Genomic DNA, 20,838 nt, shown 5'->3' with positions numbered 1-20,838 from the left:
AGGACAGGTGGGCCATTACCAGTAATGGCAGGGGCACATCCGTCCTCACAATCACAAAGACCGAAAGCGATGCCAGCTGTTTCCACCATCAACGTGACTTGTCATGGGGTCCGTTGATCAGATATTCCCAACCGACGGTCAGGATCTGACGATGGCGAATTTGGGGTTCATTTAAGGTGAATTTCATTTGGGAGAGCTTCCTTTTTTAAAACAAAGAGGGCGGGTACCTCAGCCAGTCTCTTAACAAAGAGAGAGAAAAGAAACACACAACCCAAACAGTTTCTTCCATTTCCATTCAAAGGTACAACCTTTTTTCATTTTCCCTTTGTTTTTTGCATTGATTTCGTTTCGTTTGATGGATTTTGATCTGGGTTTTGCTTCATTTTCGTTTATTCAAGCGATATTCTAATCTAATTTAAACTACGAGAATGGGGATTCGAAGTTGAATATGGTTCTTGAAAAAATTGATGGGTTTTGCTTGATCATCTGGAATATTACCGGCATTTGTGATTTGGGAAGGCATGTTATGTGTTTGTAGTTTGGTATCCGTGGTGGGTTTAGGTTCACAAACTTGGTTAGGCATTGGATTGATATTGCCTTTCAATTTTTCGTGTTTCTGTGATAGTCTGCACAACTTGATTGCTTTTATGGAATAAAGGAATGTGGCAACGATGGTGCTGTTTATGTCATTGTTTGATGCTGATTTCGATATGTTGATTTCCCATCATTTTTAAATTGCCAGCATTTGTGGATGCAAATGAATCTGATCTGAGGGATGAACTATTGTTTTACAATAATTTGATCCAATTATTTGGTTTCTTTCTGCAGAAAGCAATAGAAAATGGCAGATTCCGAAGACATCCAGCCCCTTGTTTGTGACAATGGTACTGGAATGGTCAAGGTACATGTCCCGGAACACCATTCTTTTATGATCCTGTGATGGCTTTCTCTTTTAAATTTATGGAGAGCTTTTTTAAATACTGAATGTTTGAGCTGATCTTGGTGATGCAGGCAGGATTTGCCGGAGATGATGCTCCAAGGGCTGTATTTCCCAGCATTGTAGGTCGCCCTCGTCACACTGGTGTGATGGTTGGTATGGGCCAAAAGGATGCCTATGTAGGGGATGAGGCTCAATCAAAGAGAGGTATCTTGACCTTGAAATATCCAATTGAGCACGGTATTGTTAGCAATTGGGATGACATGGAGAAGATCTGGCATCACACATTCTACAATGAGCTCCGTGTGGCTCCAGAAGAGCATCCAGTCCTCCTGACAGAAGCACCCCTTAACCCCAAGGCAAATCGTGAAAAAATGACTCAAATTATGTTTGAGACGTTCAACACCCCGGCTATGTACGTTGCAATTCAGGCTGTCCTTTCCCTATATGCTAGTGGACGTACAACTGGTGAGCAATTCAATTGAGTAATTGATATGTTTTCTCTGTATGATGCATCATGTATTATCATCATTATCAGAAATGTTTTGGAACCAAAAATAGTTCCGTTGGATCTCATAGAAGAAGAAATACAGGTGAAGTAATCAAACGTTTTATCTTTTTATGTTTGCTATATTAAAAGTGCGGACAACTATATGCACCTCATTATTAAAATGTCCTTATAATGAAAAAAAGAATCGAATGCATGCTCAGAACATGAGCTCTTCTACGTCATGTGTTGCTCTCTGATGGGCAACCCGTTCGAGCAGTCTATCAAATATATCATCTAAATTCCATTCCCTTAATCTATTGCACGATTGTATTCATGGTTTTGCTTAGGGAACAAAATATCTCTGTGCCAAGGTTCATTATTTATGCTAAGGAGTAAGTTAGTAACAGATGATATTTGTGAAACTACTGCTCTAAAATTCTTGAAAGAAAAAACAATGTTGGTTTTTAGAGTCTCAAAGATAGTGGTAAAACTTGCATTCTAATGCAGTCATGGATGTTTTTCTGTTTAGGTATTGTTCTCGACTCAGGAGATGGTGTGAGCCACACAGTTCCAATTTATGAAGGGTATGCCCTCCCACATGCCATCCTTCGTTTGGACCTGGCGGGTCGTGATCTTACAGATGCTCTCATGAAAATTTTGACTGAACGTGGTTACTCTTTCACCACTACTGCTGAGCGGGAAATTGTGAGGGACATGAAGGAGAAATTGGCCTATATTGCTCTCGACTATGAACAAGAGCTAGAGACATCAAAGACCAGCTCATCCGTGGAGAAGAGTTATGAGCTACCTGATGGGCAAGTAATCACCATTGGAGCTGAAAGATTCCGCTGCCCTGAAGTCCTCTTCCAGCCATCCATGATTGGAATGGAAGCTGCTGGTATCCATGAAACGACATACAACTCTATTATGAAGTGTGATGTTGATATTAGGAAGGACCTCTATGGAAATATTGTCCTCAGTGGAGGCTCCACTATGTTCCCTGGAATTGCTGATAGGATGAGCAAGGAGATTACAGCCTTGGCTCCAAGTAGCATGAAGATTAAGGTTGTAGCACCGCCGGAGAGGAAATACAGTGTCTGGATCGGAGGCTCCATTTTGGCATCCCTCAGCACCTTCCAACAGGTAATGTGTCGTGTATGTGTGTGCGTGTCTTTTCAACCGAAAACAGCTAAAACACCTCCTTTTGTTCCTTTTCTTCTCTGTCAGAATACTGATGCGGCAATTCACTTGGTAACTTAACGTATTTATACTGAACGATATTTCTATTTCTGAGTGCAGATGTGGATTGCAAAGGCAGAGTACGATGAGTCTGGTCCCTCAATTGTTCACAGGAAATGCTTCTAATCGCGCAAAGCAAGCGGTGGACAAAGAATTTATACATAACAGATTTTGTATTACAGAAAGGCTTCTTCTATTTAAGTGGTTGCAGAATTTCTTTTTCTATTCATTTTCGAATTTCATTCATGTCGATTTCTCTGTGTTTGTTATGTTGGGACATGAGCATGGAGGCGAGCAAATTATGATTAAGATTCAATTTTTTCATTACTACTGTGTTGTTGTAGAGAAATTATGTATTGTTACCGATTTGGTTTGGTTGAAATCAAGAATCCCCGTCACTGCTCCTTTTGGTTTCTACTTTGTACCATGATTTGCCAATACAGGAGTTGACAGTGCAAGCTGACATTGTCTGAGAATTTTTACTGTTAAGGCGCAAATAACATAGGACATAGGAGGTGTTCGGTTTATTAAAAGTTAAGGTGGTAAAGCTATGGTAATCGAATGGGGCAAGTGTGGTGAAATGCAATGGTCGTAAACCACTTGTTCAGTGACTAACGTAACAAAATTGTCGTCATGTTTGTAAGTAATATGAATTCTTCGCCGACAAGAAATTCTTTTGATGAAGCCCACTCATTGTAATCAACTGCGCCACTAGATTTTTTGACTATTGAATTTTATTATAACGAGACCGAAAGCTCAATTTTCTTGCGTTTTGTCAGCAATTTTCCTATCACTTTTCCTGATACCCACTGAACGCTTTTTTTTATTAGAATTAAATTTAGTAATACGAGATTAACATCAGTAAATATTTGCTTGAAGATTTGCTTTTACTTTCAACTTCTTCTTTCATGTATGGTGACTTTTTCGATAAATCTCTAGATTATGATGAATTATGTAAAAGAGAGGAAACATTTTAAAAATATTGTAAGCAACAATTACGAAAGTGAGAATTGAATTTGGTGCGTAAAAAGCTTCCAATTTCTTATCAGCCTTTTGTTAATCTTTGTTGCTATCTTTATGTCATGGCCAAAGACAAGACTTGTTGACTTTTTGCCTGATTTTCAAGAGAAAGGTCCCTGCCTTGGTGTCACTGGCCGTGACAAGAGGGGTAGGAAGAGGGGGCCAATGACACCAGATAAAGAAGCATTTCTCCCAATGGCGAGGCCTCGAATTCATGGTAGTGATTGCCCCGCTCTATGTGATGAGCCGTAGGAAGAGGGGACCAGTGACACAGGACAGAGAAATTTGTAATTTTTTCCCATAGTGAGGTTCGAGTCACCAACTTGGAGCCGCCAAAAGGTGGGTGGCACTTTATGGTGGGCATAGTTCAATACCCAATGATGGTAGCCAACAAAGTATACGATATAGATGTCTGGACTTGCAACCCAAGTAATCATTCTTTCTGATAAAGCAAACAAGAACAAAAGAGAACACAACAAATTGAAAGACTTCAAAACAATGGCTTTGCATTGTAAAAGAAGATAGGATAAGAATTCTGCATTTCAGAACTACAACACTGGTTTTCCACCTACCTGAGGACCAATAGGGTTTCACGTACTTCACCAGCTCGACATTCTTAAAACACTAACAGTAACTAAAAAGGCGTAACAAAACAAATTTATTGAAACGAAACACATTGCACAGCTTTTGGGTGTATACAGACTCCAACTTATGAACCCAGAAAAAAATCTGAAGCTTACCCATAACCTTTGCCTAGGGTGCATAGTTTTACGGAAAGAAATGAGTTTATATAAGAAACGTCAAAACACCCTTGCCTAGGGTGCTGTTAAGGCGCAAATAACATAGGACATAGGAGGTGTTTGGTTTATTAAAAGTTAAGGTGGTAAAGCTATGGTAATCGAACCGGGCAAGTGTGGTGAAATGCAATGGTCATAAACCACTTGTTCAGTGACTAACGTAACAAAATTATCATCATGTTTGTAAGTAATATGAATTCTTCACCAACATGAAATTCTTTTGAAGAAGCCTGCTCATTGTAATCAACTGCACCACTAGATTTTTTGACAATTGAATTTTATTATAACAAGGCTGAAAGCTCAATTTTCTCGTGTTTTGTCGTCAATTTTGCTACCACTTTTCCCAATGCTCACTGTCGTTGGCGTTCTCTCAAGCCATGCCTCTCTCCAGAGTTCAGAAGAAGTAGAGAGAGAGTAGTGAAAAAAATAATGAACCATGGAAGTGCAGGTAATTCTTTAACTTTGAATGTTTTTTTATTAGAATTAAATTTAGTGGTACGAGATTAACATCAGTAGAGATTTGCTTGAAGATTTGTAGAATTGACAACTGCTTTTGCTTTTACTTTTAACTTCTTTCATGTATGATAGTTTTTTTTGATAAATCTCTAGATTATGGCGAATTAAGTAAAAGAAAGAAAACATTTTAAATACATTGTAAAAGACAATTACGAAAGCGAGAATCAAATTAAGTGCACAAAAAGTTTCCAATTTCTTATTAGCTTTTGTTAATCTCTGTTGCTGTCTTTATGTCATGGCCAATGGTGAGGCCTCGAATTCATGGTAGTGATTGCCCCCCCCTACGTGATGAGCAATAGGAAGAGGGGGCCAGTGACGCCAGACAGAGAAATATGTAATTTTTTCCCCATGGTGAGGTTCAAGTCACCAACTTGGAGCCGCCAAAAGGTGGGCGACACTTTCATGGTGGCAGTGGTTGAATACCCAATGATGGTAACCAACAAAATAAACGATATAGATATCTTGACTTGCAACCCAAGTAATCATTCTTTCTGATAAAGCAAACAAGAACAAAAGAGATCACAACAAATTGAAAGACTTCAAAATAATGGCTTTGCATTGTAAAAGAAGATAGCATAAGAATTCTGCAGTTCGGAATTACACCACTGGTTTTCCACCAACTTGAGGACCAATAAGGTTTCAAGTCACTTCACTAGCTCCACATTCTCAAAACACTAACAGTAATTTATAAGGCGTAACAGGAACGGATTTATTAAAACGAAATACATTGCAAAGCTTTTGGGTGTATACAGACTCCAACTTATGAACCCTGAAAAAAATCTGCAGCTTATCCATAATCTTTGCCGAGGGCGCATAGTTTTACGGAAAGAAATGGGTTTATATAAGAAAAGTCAAATGGAGCAAAGATAAAACACTAGAAGAAAACAAGCCAATGTTAGAAAATTGTTTAAGGAGAATAAAACTTACTGATACCGGTTGCTTAAGACCAGGCTCAGTCAATGAAGTTACTGGGTGCCATACCGACTTCACATTTATGTCAATCCTTGAACATGTTAAACCTTGACGGTCCAACAGTGTCAATGAACCCTCTTACTGACAGCTCAGGCGCGGGTTGGTTCTTCCCCAGTAAATCATGATCTATAAAAATGACAACAATCGTAATGTCATCGTGAAAGAACCGCCTAACTCCCTTTTCAACCTTCTTAAGGTCATCGTGTCCCATCTCCCTTTTCCTAGCTGCCTCACTCAGAGCTGTTTTAAGAAGTCTTTTCGCAATTCCCTGACAATTTGTGGAAAAAAAAAGAAAAAAAGAGAAGAAAGAACAATTGGTATCTAGATAGTAACGGGGAAAAAGGACCAAAGAGGCATTCAAATAAAAAACATACTGCTCGAGGATTATTGTGTACAATCTCCACAGCTTCCTGATTTGTCATGTGCTCCCATAGCCCATCAGATGCGAATATTACAAATTTATCATTGGGCTGTAGAACTCTAGCACATACAGATGGTTCTGCTGTTAGCACAGGTCGGCCAAGAGGTTCAGGAAGGTGGAACCTCGGAAATGTAGGATCAAGCGAAAACTCTGGTCTCTTTAAGTATGCATCACCGATAGATCTAGATACCTGATAGCAAGCAAGGAAACACACAAAAGCAGAAATTTAAGTAATTACTAATAACTTGTCAATGATTATCTCATTTCAATAAAGTGGGCATCCTTCCCAGAACGAAGTTGAAAAAGTACATCAAATATCTTCAGTTAAAGAGACAGAAAGTGAGTAAACCTGTATGATGCCTTTGATACGCCAAACTCCCTGCTTCATAACTACGATATGTGAATCATCTGGATGCAAAGACCTGAGTTCTTGTCTAACCTCCTCCATACTTGCATTGTGCTCCCTATTTAGCTGTTCGGCACCTATCTTATTCGATCTACCTACAGAACCAATGACTGCTCGGGAGTCTCCTAGATTAGCAACATACAATGTCCCCCTCCAGATAACTCCAACCAGACAACAAGACCCAATTGCAGCCATTAATGGCTTTATTCCACATGTCCTACGCACAAGAGTAAGGAACCCATCCTCAGTTGAAGAAAAGGCACTTCTAAGGATATCTTCAGATATGGTTCCCTTTTCTCGAGCATGTCCTGTCACAAAAACACTTAAATCAGTTGGAATTCTAAAAATCCAAAAGTACTTGCTGTATGCAACAATTGCAATTGGAGGCTGAAGCCTAGAATACAAAAAATAAGCAGTATTCCAACAGAAGCGCGGCAATCGCACATAACTAAAAGGCTCTCGCTACTGGGATACCAAAAATAGTCTTCGACTCTGGAGTGGAAGAGGCAATGCATCAAAGAAACAAAAAATTTCTTTGCATACACCGGTAGAGAAAGATATATTAAACCGCATTAAAGAAACAAATTTTCAAATTTCAGATTGAACATTCAACTCTACTCCAACTACGCAGAACAAAATAGATGAACAACATAGCTCAACCTTTGATGAGTCCATTAATGGAACGGATTCTTTCTTCCGCCTTTTCTTTAAGATAAATAAATTAAACTTCTGCAAATAACATCGCGATGTATATTTCGGCACCATCAAGGCAAACCCAACTGACAAGGTGAGTCTAGGATACAGATTAGGCCAAAAGAAAAAAAAAGAAGAAAAAATTTACTCAAAAGAGAAAAAACCAAGATGCTGCTTGAAACCAATTGACCATCAAATATACACACACTTCACATTCAAAATTAAAAGAAGCATAAAAAGAAAACAAGACCACTCCTTTATAAAAACACACAAATCCACAAATCACAAACAATCCATCAAAACGCACATTTCCAACAATCCCAAGAAAAAAGCACTCCCTACGCACGCAAAGTTGACTAGAGTGGTATGCATACAAGTTCAAATCTCCGTATTTAGATTAAATTAGAATATCGTTCGAATCAAAACAAGAAAGACAACAATCCCAATAAAGAACAAAAATCCAAAAACCAAGATATGGCTCACTCACTCATGAGATGAAGAAAGAGATGGTCATTAATGAAGCGAGAAGCATCAGGTCCACCATGTCCGTCATATACACCGACGAAGGTGGCGTCACGGCCGGTCTCCACTTGGCTGTGATCCTCAATAACTTCATTGGCCTGCACGACAGCGAAGGAGAATTCTCCATAGCTGTGCCTGTCGAGGCTTCTGCACCACAGCAAAGGGTCCTCCAACGACGAGTCCTCGACATCATCCTTGTTCATACGGGCATATCTCCTCAATGGCTTCCAACACGTACACGCTATCCTTGCCAGCCACGAAAACATCCCTCATTTCCCAACAACAACCCCAACAACTGATACTTTTCTCTGTAATCCGACAACCCTTTCGTGGATTTCTGGTGTTCTTTGAGAAAATTAAAGATTTGGGGTCGCGTTGATAAAGGTTCAAAATTTGGGAAGATTTTGGAGGTTTGGATTAGAAATCCAAAAGGGGTTGTTGACAAAAGGCTCAAAGGGTCTGGGTTTTTCCAGTCTTCCTTTGTCCTGGGTGTGCAGAGAGAGAGGTCTTGCGGGGTGGAAAGGGAAAGTTGACGAAAGCGTGTGAGAGGCACTCTATTTTTTCTTTCTTTTTTCCTTTTTTTTTTTAGGAATTTGCGCAAATACCACCTGAAGTTTCAGGGTGTATACATTACCCACCTAAAGAAATTTTTTTGACAATTACCCACCTAGACTTTAGCATTGATGTTAATCTACCACATCCGTTTGATTCCGTCAAACTTACGGATAAATTCAAGGGCATGTTTGTTTATTCAAAACAAAGAAATAAAAAACTAATAGAAATTTAGAAAATAAAAAGTTGCGGACGAAACAGAGAGAGATATGATGTGGGAGAAGGAGGTGATATGGGCTCCCATGGAGGTTCAAGGGCACATGGAGTCAGCAGTTGCACTGTGTGGGAGGGGGAGCTGATTAAGAGGAGTTGCGATGGAGGGTCAAATAGGGTTGAAAAGTCCGAGCTTCGAGAATCGGATCGTGCATTTAGGGTCGCAAATTCTTATAAAACGAAAATTTGAGGGAGATCAGATTAGAGAGATTCTGAAGTGAAAGCCAATCGCAAAGGTGAAGAATTTTAAAATTTGAAAAGTGATACATTGAGTTGACGGAATGTTAACAAAAATAGATTGAACTGGTAAGTTAGCACCAAACTTAAAGTCTAAGTGGGTAATTGACAAACTGTTCCTCTCGGTTGCAAATTTACACACCTTTGAAAATTCAGGTGGTATCTACGCAAATTTCCCATTTTTTTGGGTTTTTTCGATTGGTGTTTGTAAACTGACGTAAATGCCATTGGTGTAGTGATTAAACCACAGGTATGCCACTACACTGGGATGATAACCGGCCCGCGGATTTGGCAAAACTTTGTTTTCAAATTGTTTTCTTTCCTTTTTTTTTTTTTTTTGGCTAGAATTTAAAATATATTTTTTTCGTGGGGTCTCACCACTCACATGATTCATCTCCCCGACAACAAATTGTCCTTTTCTATTTGTTCAAAAAAAAAAAAATGTCTTTTTCTAAATTTCTCTCTAATTTCTTTTTGAAATTAAAAAATGACTGAAGGCTTTTAGTGATGACGACCTCATTTAGTAATATGAATTTAAAATGTAATGGGGGCATTGAGCAATGTGAAGTGTGCAATTAGAACCGCTCTTCACGCGCACTGTGAAAATAAAAGTACTCTATAAGGAGCTAAGACGGGTTATGCTAGTTAATTGTAGCAGTGTAAAGTCTCTTTATACTTAAATTCTAATTAGAGTAGTTTAAAAAATTCAATTTTGCTTTGTCATACAAATTTTTTACAAGCTACTGGGGTTAGCCTAGTGGTAAGGGCGGATATTTTGATGAGTAAGAGTGTACTAGATATAGAATTTAAAACCCTCCAATATGACAAAAAGAAATTCCGTGATAGATTTTAATAATTATAAAAATTTATGTCAAACTAGAAGATGAAATTGTTAGAACATCAAAAGTTTTTACAACCCCACTTTCTATTCATGATCAACTCTTGTATAGTTCGTTTAGAAGTATTTTTAAAATAGTTAAATGCACTTTTGATAAAAATATTTTTGAAACCAATATTTAGTAAAACTGTAAGTGCTTTTGGAATCCAAAATATTTTTTTCAAAAACGCTTTCAGTTATTTTAAAAGAACTTTTAAACAATCGTTAAAGAGAGTACAATCGATTAGCCACAATAAATTTCAAAAGTGTGATTTTTTTTTCTTTTCCTTACAATATTATAAATTGGGTGGAGCAGATTGCCTGTTGACCTTAAACTTTAATAAAGAGATTGTATGAAGCTTCCTTTTAGCATTGTAATGTCTTTAGATTCATACAAATTGAAATATATTATATCCCTCATCATGTGCAATGTGGAATGTGCAATGCAAGCGCAAACCTTTTTTTTTTTTCTTTACAACTTTATAAAATTTATGCATCTAATAACAATAAGCCATACCACTTATCTTCTCCAATTATATCCAACTATTTCAAACTAGTCACAATTATTATTTTTTTTAACTTAAATATATATGATTATATATATCTATCTATTCTATTAAGAGAAGAGGGTTTGTCAACTTTTTGCCTTATTTTTTTTTTTCCAATTTTGCCCTCACTTTTGAATACACAATCTTGACATGAGGAGGGTAAAATAGTAATTTTGTATCTTTTGAACTTTTTACCTTTTTTTTCTATTTTGCCCTCAGTTTTGATCCACAATATTTACATAAGGAGGGCAAAATAGTAATTTTGTATCAAAATATTTACATAAGATAAAAATACGCACTTATTAAGAGAAATTATCCCACCATCATTTTTTCATACAGGTAAGTGAAATCATGATGTTTTTTTGGATAGTTTGAATGAACTGAAGCGGTTGCGCTTGAGGAGAACGTGAGAGGAGTTGGACGGTTGTTCACACACAAAGTGTGTGCTCTCTGTTAATAATCTTTAAAGAAAGGGATCTCCATATTTTTTTTAAATGGGGATTAGTGGTGATGTTCACACTACATTGAACTTCAACGATCTAAACCACTTATTTTTCAAGTTGCACATCATAAATTATCTTTGCAAAATATTAGCCAAATCAGAAATATTTGAGGCATTTAATTGAGTTCAAAGAAATTGACGAACATTATGGTCTAAAAAACATTGAAATTTTATCTTAACAATCAAATCGGCAAACGGTTTCGGATTGAATTGAATTTTTGTAAGGATAATCTATGAATCGAGACTTATAAAATAAACTGTTCGGATAGTTAAAGTCGATGTGGTTTAGTCCCCACAACTAATCCCTATTTTTTGAGAAAAATGAAATCTCTCTCTAGTTAAGGAGCCCACTCTACATGGAATTTCAACGATCCGAATTGTCTATTTTCATAGATCATCCTTGCAAAAATTCAATTCAATTTAAAACCATTTGTCTATTTAATTACCAAGATAAAATTTCATTGTTTCTTATATAACAAAGTATTCGTTAATTTCTTTGAACCCAATTAGATATCTTAAATATTTTCGATTAGCTAATATTTTGCAAGAATGATCTATGAGGTACAACTTGAAAAATAGACGGTTCAAATCTTTAAAGTTCGATGTGTTATGGATTCCACAACTAATCCCTATTAAAAAAAAAATGAAAATCTCTTCCGACTTCCTCTATATATTTATTTGAGTAGACTTTTGTGGACAAATATATTCGGTCATATCAGACGATGATATCAGATCCAAACCTAGAGAACACGTGTGAGTGATGTGGGTCGGTGTAACCATGAAATGTAAAGTTTATCAAAAACCCTTTTGTCCTTTTATTATGAACGGAGGAAATGCAGCAGAGGTAGGAGGGACGGCATCGGCACGTTGCTTTCCAAGAAACTAAAAAAAATTAAAGGGTCTGAAAACACATGTCGCATGTGAGCAACCCTGGCTTTTGCCTTTCTGTCACAGCATTCACTGTTCAGGTTGCCTGCTGCCTCTCCATCTCTCTCTCTGTGTCTAACATAATCTAGAAAGACGATGAATCCCCATTACAACACAAGGAGGCATTCATGGGATGGATGATGGTACAGTTGCAAATTAAAAGATGATGCAGTTGCCACGGATGGGAGGCAGATTGTCCGCCCTCCTGTTTATGTGTCATTTCCATCATTTCCTATTTTGTACGATCACGGTTAAATCATGTTAATATTTTATATTAATTTTTTTATAGAGATAATAAGACAAAAAACAATTGGAATATAAAATGTTAACTTAACCGTGACCGCATAAATAGAAGAAGATGGAAAAGACATCCAAACAGGAGGCCAGACAATCTGCCTTGCCACGGATGGGATCATATTTGACTCCATCAATCCCATCAGACGGTTATGCTGTCTCCTTGTGGCCAATGTCACATGTCCAAGTGCTGCTCTTTTATTTGGCTAACAAATTGGGTTGGAAACTCCATTTTTGCCATATAGAGGAGGTGGAGAATTTTACTAGCAGGGGTGGACACAGTTCGGATTGAGTGTTGGCTTTATCGAAAATGATTTGGGTCGACTAGTTATTTGGGTTGAAACTAGACTGACCTGATTGTGTCAGGAAACTAAAACCACATACCAAACGAGTAAAATTTGTGAAGCATATTTATACTAATAGACAATGATTTTAAACGACACATTCTGAAAATGGACGCGAAAAAGGAAATCTGTTTTCTTACATAGAATCATTCATATATGTGTGGCTATGAATAACATATTGATTTTTATTTTTATATGGATCCATTTGATTCCTGTTTGATTCGTGCGAGCTGGATGATGAAAAATTATCATGTCTGGTTCTTTCGAGGGATGGATTTAGAATAATTCACCTATCCTAATAACAAAAAACAACCGGAAATGTTAAAAAAAAAAAAAAACAAAAACAAAAAAGAAGTAGGATTTTAAATGACACATTCAGAAAATGGACGATTAGATTAATAGCTCCGACTGATAATCTAACAACAAAAGCACTTACAATTCCTTATACATAAATAATAAATTAGAAAAAGAATGAAGAATACAAGTTTGATGCAAAAATTTGGGGTTTCAACATAGAAATTTCTGAAATTTGAAGTAAGAGAGTGTTTGTGTGTTGAGCTAGACAATGTCATTGATCAAACGCTTGTGCCTATTGTAATGCTTTTCCATGAAAACCTTTGAAGCTCCTTCAATGGTCCTTCTCCATGTCTGCACAATAACATCATCACAACACACAGAAAAACCAGTAACATCAATATAAGTTGACTTTTCATTTCCACTTGTAATAAACAATGTATTAAAAATATTCACAAATCTTCATCAACTGTGTATTGTTTATTTTACTCAAAAAACGACCAGAGTTATTTTTGTATTGATCTACTCTAGAAGTAGAACATATCAACTATAGGTCTAATCTAATTATAACACGTGAAAAAAAATACTCTCGTGATTTGTGTTTCAGTACCAATACAAATTTCTCTTATCAATCAATGAAAATTAACACTAAGTTTACCCTCTCAGTACCAATAAAATTTGGTTAGCTGGCAGATTGGACCAAGCTAGTGACAGCTCTACCAACAGGTCCAAAACGCTGCAACACAGAGTTGCTGCAACCCTAAACCCTAGTGGACAATCCACAGATGAGCCTCAGATCACAAAAGAACTGATGCAGTATTATTTCGGGCTTAGGGTTTACGATTTAGAGCAAAAGGAGTAATGGCGTATTAGTTTTTCACAAGCGATATTGGAGAAAGGATAATCAATGGAAGACCTCAAAATCTCGTATGTAAGTGAGTGTGCAACAAGGACAGGGCCAGAAATTTTCAATTGGGCGGGCTACCTAATCCGTTACTAATATAGAGAATTCCTAATGAGTTTAATGCTACTAAGTTTAGTTTGGGTGGGCTACAAGGTTTGATTTGAGTTACAACCCATGGTAACTTTGTATGTCGCTATTCTTTTCAATACTCTTAATTACTTGAGCTACAAGTCTCGAAAACGTTTTCTAATAGTTAATTTTTGATTTATTTTATGAAATGTTGGGGCTCTTTGAGCACTATGTTCAACAGATTAAACAAATAATTATAAACTGATCTCTTAAAAAGCATTTGCGCCTGCACCTGAGATCCCGAGTTCGGGATCTTTTTCTCCTCTGTAGATTGTATCTCGACACATATTTTATAAAAATAAACATTTCATGTAATGTAATAAATAATAAATAAAAAATAAAAAATCTAACCTTGCGAATTGAACCGAAGAGGGACTTGTTCCTGATATCCGTCGCCCTGAGGTGTGAAGCCCTGCCGCCATGAATCCCAATTTTCCTAAACAACGCCTTGTTTTTAGTCCCAGCAGGAAGCAGAGACCTCCTCTCCACCAATCCAGTACTCCTCCCGTTCGACGGACTATCGCACTGATGATCCCCTTCCCCGTTCAACCGGCTTCTTTTCCGGCGCTTCGACATCCTCACCGCCAGCTGTTTCCTCGCCGAGGCATCGGCCTCGTCCCCGGAATCAGCAAATTTCCTCAGCAGCTCGTCTGAAGACTTCTTGGTCACATGTTGAACACTAGAACAAGTAGTAGGGGTTCCAGTAGTGAGAGATTCCATTGTAAATTTGTAAAATTAGAGAGAGAGAGAGAGAGCATGCAAAATTGCAATGTGGATTATAATGTATGTTTTTGGGTTGGCGTAATTTGGTGATTAATAATGTACGTACACTGTATGTGTGAGAAAATGGAAATGGACCGTTAGAGTTAGTGAATTATTATTATTTGAATAATTGGGGGAGTGAGGGAAATATAGCCGTTATAAGAGACAAAGAGGAGCCTGGAGGTGCAGTGTATGTATGTTATTATCTGATGAGATATATATTTCCACGACAAAAATCCCACGTTCAATCCTGACATGCATTTGCAGTGTTGTTGCGGATGCGGAGGATGTGGCGAAGAGAAAGTTGGATCTGATTCCGGGTTTGGGACCAAGCAACGGTAATAATCTGGGTTTGGTGAGAAATTAGGCCACAACCTGTCGTTTTGATAGTTCTGTTTGAGTTTAAACCAATTTTTGTACCACTCTCGCCCCCTGGAATGAACTTGTTCAACCCCTTGGACCACAAAATTATAATTTTTCAGACAAAATGCCCCTTCTCTTTTTAAGGAATAGTAGTTGACTCTGCAGGTAAAGTGCCGTTTTTCTTTAGATGAAGTTGCGTCATTATTTTATTGTACAAATCTTATAGTACCAACCGATTTTCTTTATCCTTATCTAAAGATCGTCTCTAGAAAAATATATTTAATTTGAAAATTGTTTAACCATCCATGTGTCGAACAAATCAACTTTCGTTTAGGTTAACAAATAACATCCTCGTGATCAACCATCACCTTGTTTGATTCATATAACTAAGGGAGGCTTGTGAAGATTTTGAAAATCTTTTATACTACGTAATTTAGTATCTAAATGCATTAAGATAATCAATTCAGTCGTTGTGATATGACTCTAAAATAGATTTTTGACCACATTCTCCACAGGGCCATCTTATCTCTTCCTTCTCCAAGCTCAGATTATGGAAGAAGGAACTAGGAGCAAAATATTAACTGTTTCTAAACCAAATGAAATTTTCTAGAGATTGATAAAGAGAATGAACTGTTTAAATTATGACGTTTGTACAGTGAAATCATTTGCACAATGAAGATAGAGAAGTAACTAAAGAAATCTAATGCCTGAATAATGTTTAACACCACATCGTCAAAAATTGTATCAGTTGATAAAATTTACATCCCACGTTTGGAACTTGAAAGCCTACTTGAAAATAAATACCATAAAGATTACACCAAAAGCCATTTGTAGAACATATATAAGATATTCAACAAGCAAATGTTACAATAAGAAACAAATACACACTCTGGCTCCGCATATTCCATCCATTCGGATTTCTTTTCAATGGATCTTCACAAACGCTGTTAGAGGATGTCTTCGGATGTCTGAAATTTCGAATTTTAACTGAGAAAATTTCAGTAAGCATCTTAATGTTGGTTTTGGGACATGCATTTCCATATGTTCAAGAAATTCCGTACATGACAACATCTCGACAACACATCAATAGTATAGACTTCTTTCAAGCAAGTTGGATGAGTTAAAAATCCATCGAAACGAGTTTTGAGTTATCAGTGCTTCTATGACATTACTTCCAGATATTTCAACTAAAATCAATTAGCATGTTGTGCCATAAAGCATCATAATTTTGCGTTCTTTCAGAGTTTTTATAACTTGATCTTACAGGAAAAGCCTTCTTTCTAATCTAAACTGAAAGTTTGATAAAATATACTTATACATCTCCTTTGATTATCACTTGTAAAGAAAACATTGACCGGAGGCAAATTACGAAGAAGTCAGAACTGTAATTGATGAACTCCATACCTCGTTATGAGCTGAATTGAGTCCCAAAACTGAGCGTATGGCATTCAAGATTCCCCAAGTTTAACTGTATAATTGGGAAACACCGACATAAGCATGAATGTGAGAAATTATCCAACAGATGTACGCAAAAACTCGTCTAACATCATGAAGACATCAAAATTTATTCCTCGAGAAGTTCTCAGCATGCTCAAATATCAAACAGCTTACCACAACAGCAATTCCCGTCTCACAGAATTTAGGAATGCTAATGAGTCTTACCATCTGCCCTTCAGATCCTGCAATTGGAAGTTTGTAGACCATTCAAGTGATGAACATAAAAAATAAAAAATAAAAAATAAAAAATAAAAAAAATCCATTTTTGGCATGAAAAATATTTTTATTAAATGATTACTGAAGTTACAAGAAAATACCCTTTACTAAGCGACTATCATATTTATCCTGATTACCAACAAAGTAAACATGAGGACAACTCTCGATCAGGAATGGATCCCTGTCCGTGAAAGGATAACACCCTGAAACATAACAATAACAGGAGAAACTCAAACAAAAACTCATGGGAAGATCAAAATTACAAAAGATTGTCTTAATTATTTTCATTGTTTATTCTCAAATTGGAGACAAATTTCAGCCAAGCTGAAATTTCCAAACCAGACAACCACTTTAACATAGCAAATTGATTTGGATGACCAACAAAACTACACAAGTAAAAGATATAATTCATACCAAGAGTATTAGGTGCTGTTGGTGCCAGATGCCTCCACTTCAATGTCCTTTCAATAAAATCAAGTTTATCCTTTGCTTCTGAATACTTATCAAGATCATCTATATTTTGGCCCGATGTTCCAAGAAACCTGAAAACCACAATACCAGTACGTCAAAATAATTACTCCACAAGAATTGCCAAAACAGAAATTTTGATCAACAATGCCAAAGTCAAATTAGATCTACAATTTTATTTTACCTGACATCGTCAAGATCAAAGCAATGAGGATTGGTACATGATCTAAACGTGTTATAAGCCGATGATCCAGGGAAAAGGCATCTGTTCAAAGGCTGAAAGGAAAAGCATATCAGCAAAAAACAAACCTGCTGAGCACGGAATAGTTGATATATATATACTTTCACGGACATAGATCAAACCTGCTGTGGCAAGGCAAAATTAGCAGGGTCATCGAGACCAGGCATTATATCCAAAGGCAAACCTGCAGCAATCTAGAATATGTAGATTAAAGCAGTGTGGTTCATGATGCGAGCAAAGATGAGGTATATTGATTAATTAAATGACTAAACAAACCTGAGTCAACAATATATCCAACTCCTTAATTGGCTCAGACAACCTTGATTGGTCCTTTAACGCTAAATTCTAGCAACAATGAACAAAACGACTATTAAAAAGAAAACTGCTAAGTTTTGCTTGTAGCAAATAAACCTATCAGGCATCTCAATTAAAATCTTAAGAAACTAAACTACAAAAGGTTTAGGTTTCCATTTTATTATTTCAATGAAGATTAAAAAACTTCAAAACTATATTTGTTCACATTGCCCTCTCCACCAACAGTTTATAAGAAATCATTAAAGTTAAACAATCATATTCATCCTTATTATCAGAAAGATCTAAATGGTTTACCTGTCCATTAAGAAGTCCACGAGGAACCTCAATAGAATTTCCAGCAATTACAACATGAACTATTTGTGCTGCAATACCTTGTTCCTATTCAATGTTATACAAAGTTAGCATGTTAAGACACTTTTATATATAATGCACAGCACACAATAATGAAGGATAAGACGGCACAAACCTTCTCATCTCCTAAATGTCCTGTTATATGATCAACAAGAAGCTGAAACTGCAGAGGGTTTAAAGAGCTGCTTCCAACACGAAGTCCAGATACAAAAACAACATATTTGCCTTCTCCTGTGTCAAACAAATTAAAATTAGTATAAAATGGTTGAGGTAAAGGTAATAGTGGAAGAACAAGAATACTAGAGGAAATGAGAAACTAAATACAAGACAAACATTGTATAAAAAATAGAAATATAAACAGTAACTTCCTTTTTCCTTTTTACTTGTAATGAAAATGGCATTGTAACTTCCTAGAACTGAGAAAACTTGAACAAGTATAAAGGGGACTAAAAGCCAAGACTCTCCACTTAACAAGCAAAGGTTTTAAGTTGCACTTTCTGTGAATTTAGCTCCCCCTTAAACATATTTTTTTATAGCTAAAATTGTCGAACATACTTTTGCATAAATTCGACGTTTTTTCAAATGTACATTTCTCACCTATATTATAATTCTAGCATTACTCTCTTTCAATCTCTGCAACAGTTTGTCGTATTCAACTTGCATGAATTGGTTTAGATTCCAAAAGTTATTAGACCCTTCTATAATAATATTAAACAATAAGGTGAAAGTCTAAAGAAACAAATGGCCAAGCACAAACATTTCTGCAAAGAAGAAAATTTGCAAAGTAAAAAGAGAGGGAGAAAATTCAAAGATTATACTTGATTTCAGTGGCAATTCTATCTGGGGTGGTAAGCCAGCTTCAAGGACATCTAGGACTAAGAAGTCACCGGCATCAGTCTCCTTTCCATGTAAACCAACAACAGTCCCTACCAACATGTTAATGTAGAATGAGCCGTGATACAGAAGCCAAGTCGGAAATTAAGAAATTAGAGTATTTCAAGTTTCTTATGCAGTTTACACATTTACCGTTCATTCCTTTGAGTCCCTGTATGTTATAAAAATAATGCATTAAGTGTCATATATTAGTCTTTAGAATTTCTAACTATGTGGACCTTTCCATATTCATTTACCAATTAGCCTATAAAAAGGGCTAATTTTCAAAAAAGGAATGGATACACCATTGGTGGAAGTGACTCCAATACAGCTTTGGTTTGATGCTGAAGGCAAGAGTGACTCTGGATATCTTCTATGTTCCTAGCTATTCCTATCCTACATTACCATGCTTCAAATATATTGATTCATAGTAGAATGTTAAGCAATTTGGACTCTTCCCGACCATAATCAAAACAGTTCAAGTAACTATTTTTCTTTGTTGTAGTATCTTTTTACACAGACCTGTTACATACACAGTAGGTGAAAGCACATTCCCAGAAAGCTTAACTCTTCCACTTTCATCTTCCAAAATCAGATGGTCATCCGGGTGCACAAAATTATGAGGCTTGACAAGTGGTGTCACAGTTCTCTGTAAAATTTACAGTATTATAAACAAGTAAAGTAGAAAATCTCAGAACTTAGTAATTAACATTGCACAAGTACACTACCGTCTTAGAGTACTCATCAAGGACACAAGGCTTGAGTTTCATGTCCTTGTAGAGGGTTCCAACAACGATGCATTCCTTGTCCCTTTCCAATTCCAAAACTGTGCAAACTACAACACCATACAGAACACCCAATATTTCAGATTGCGATTTTAACAGAAAGACAAAACACTGATACTTCACACTTAACATAAATGAAAAAAAAATCCCAACAAGTAGCCAAAAGAAAATCCTGCCTTCATTCTAACCAAATGACACGTACGAACAGTTGACCCCCATTCTTCCTATCAAAATTATAACTTTCTGCAAACCCCTATTTCAGTAAGAAGAGATTTTGATATGCAGATATCATAAAAAAAATTTAAAAAAAATAAAAAAATAACATGACAATCGATGCAAAAGATTGAAACTTTAAATTAATTTATACAAAGCCGATTATCTTCCACAGGTAGCCAATTCAAAGACAAATTTACGGGCAATGTGCTATCAACTCCGTCGAGAACGCCATTTAACAAGAAAACGAAATCTAAAATTTAGAAAATGCTGAAGTAAATAAAAAAAATTGAGAACCTGGCAAATAGGGTTTCCAGTTAGGGACAAGTGAATAGAGGAGCGTCCTCATCATATGTAGACGGGCGAAGTATATTTGGCTGTACTGTTGACCCCTGTACATTTCCTTCTGAATCTCAAACCTCTCGTCCTACAATTAAGTTAATTAACACATAATCTCAAAGAAAATAAAAGCCCAATAAACAAACTTTGAATCAAGAAGTAATTTCATGATAGTTGCTCAGAAAATGTCAGTTGTGGCTCGTAATTTGGGAACGGTTGCTGAGAAACCCTAGAAAAAGAACTGAACTTTCGGAATGAGCAAGAAAAAATTTATACTTTCTCGGCAAACAAACAAGTTGATGTAAGAAGTAAAATTTCTTGACAGAGAGAGAGAGAGTATAGACCAGCAAGGTGTAGGCGCAATGCTTTCTGTGGAGGTTCTTCTCCGAATCGATTTCCATGGCTTCCATGGCGGGAAAATAAGAAAGAGCAGCAGAGAATTTCACCGGCCGAAGCTAAGTAGGGCAAACTAAACACTGATTATTCTCGATAAATCTGCTAATATCATATCGAAAAGTGAA

General features: G+C 36.5%; 4 protein-coding genes across 5 annotated transcripts; 1 reads left to right on the top strand and 3 right to left on the bottom strand.

The window, feature by feature from the left end:
• The first annotated feature begins 215 nt into the window (after nucleotides 1-215).
• On the top strand, nucleotides 216-3,070 carry LOC125470871 (actin-like). Its single transcript, XM_048570608.1, has 5 exons — nucleotides 216-301; nucleotides 829-901; nucleotides 1,012-1,405; nucleotides 1,957-2,570; nucleotides 2,727-3,070. The coding sequence occupies exons 2-5, from the start codon at nucleotides 842-844 to the stop codon at nucleotides 2,790-2,792; spliced, it is 1,134 nt and encodes a 377-aa protein (XP_048426565.1). The 5' UTR covers nucleotides 216-301; nucleotides 829-841; the 3' UTR covers nucleotides 2,793-3,070.
• A 2,458-nt stretch (nucleotides 3,071-5,528) lies between these two features.
• On the bottom strand, nucleotides 5,529-8,648 carry LOC103958931 (probable protein phosphatase 2C 68). Its single transcript, XM_009371253.3, has 4 exons — nucleotides 7,979-8,648; nucleotides 6,742-7,106; nucleotides 6,346-6,582; nucleotides 5,529-6,239 (listed from the first exon to the last, which is right to left on the bottom strand). The coding sequence occupies exons 1-4, from the start codon at nucleotides 8,277-8,279 to the stop codon at nucleotides 5,997-5,999; spliced, it is 1,146 nt and encodes a 381-aa protein (XP_009369528.2). The 5' UTR covers nucleotides 8,280-8,648; the 3' UTR covers nucleotides 5,529-5,996.
• A 4,293-nt stretch (nucleotides 8,649-12,941) lies between these two features.
• LOC103958940 lies at nucleotides 12,942-14,726 on the bottom strand. Its single transcript, XM_009371265.3, has 2 exons — nucleotides 14,246-14,726; nucleotides 12,942-13,215 (listed from the first exon to the last, which is right to left on the bottom strand). The coding sequence occupies exons 1-2, from the start codon at nucleotides 14,612-14,614 to the stop codon at nucleotides 13,126-13,128; spliced, it is 459 nt and encodes a 152-aa protein (XP_009369540.2). The 5' UTR covers nucleotides 14,615-14,726; the 3' UTR covers nucleotides 12,942-13,125.
• A 972-nt stretch (nucleotides 14,727-15,698) lies between these two features.
• LOC103958951 (DNA polymerase delta small subunit) lies at nucleotides 15,699-20,823 on the bottom strand. Of its 2 annotated transcripts, none has more exons than XM_009371283.3 (15): nucleotides 20,662-20,823; nucleotides 20,276-20,405; nucleotides 19,709-19,815; nucleotides 19,503-19,629; nucleotides 18,926-19,033; nucleotides 18,223-18,338; nucleotides 18,051-18,134; nucleotides 17,718-17,786; nucleotides 17,564-17,635; nucleotides 17,385-17,476; nucleotides 17,147-17,274; nucleotides 16,834-16,935; nucleotides 16,631-16,698; nucleotides 16,424-16,487; nucleotides 15,699-16,006 (listed from the first exon to the last, which is right to left on the bottom strand). In XM_009371283.3, exons 1-14 carry the CDS (start codon nucleotides 20,725-20,727, stop codon nucleotides 16,428-16,430), a joined length of 1,329 nt encoding a protein of 442 aa, XP_009369558.2. In that variant the 5' UTR covers nucleotides 20,728-20,823; the 3' UTR covers nucleotides 15,699-16,006; nucleotides 16,424-16,427. The 2 variants fall into 2 exon arrangements, with proteins under 2 accessions (XP_009369558.2, XP_009369552.2); XM_009371277.3 differs by having other exon boundaries at nucleotides 15,699-15,987.
• Between the last annotated feature and the right edge of the window lie 15 nt (nucleotides 20,824-20,838).

The sequence above is a fragment of a genome, unplaced genomic scaffold (assembly GCF_019419815.1).
Source record: "Pyrus x bretschneideri cultivar Hongxiangsu unplaced genomic scaffold, Pyrus_bretschneideri_v1 Contig53, whole genome shotgun sequence".
In the NCBI taxonomy this organism is placed as follows: Eukaryota; Viridiplantae; Streptophyta; class Magnoliopsida; order Rosales; family Rosaceae; genus Pyrus; species Pyrus x bretschneideri.
This window is presented reverse-complemented; position numbering and strand designations above follow the sequence as displayed.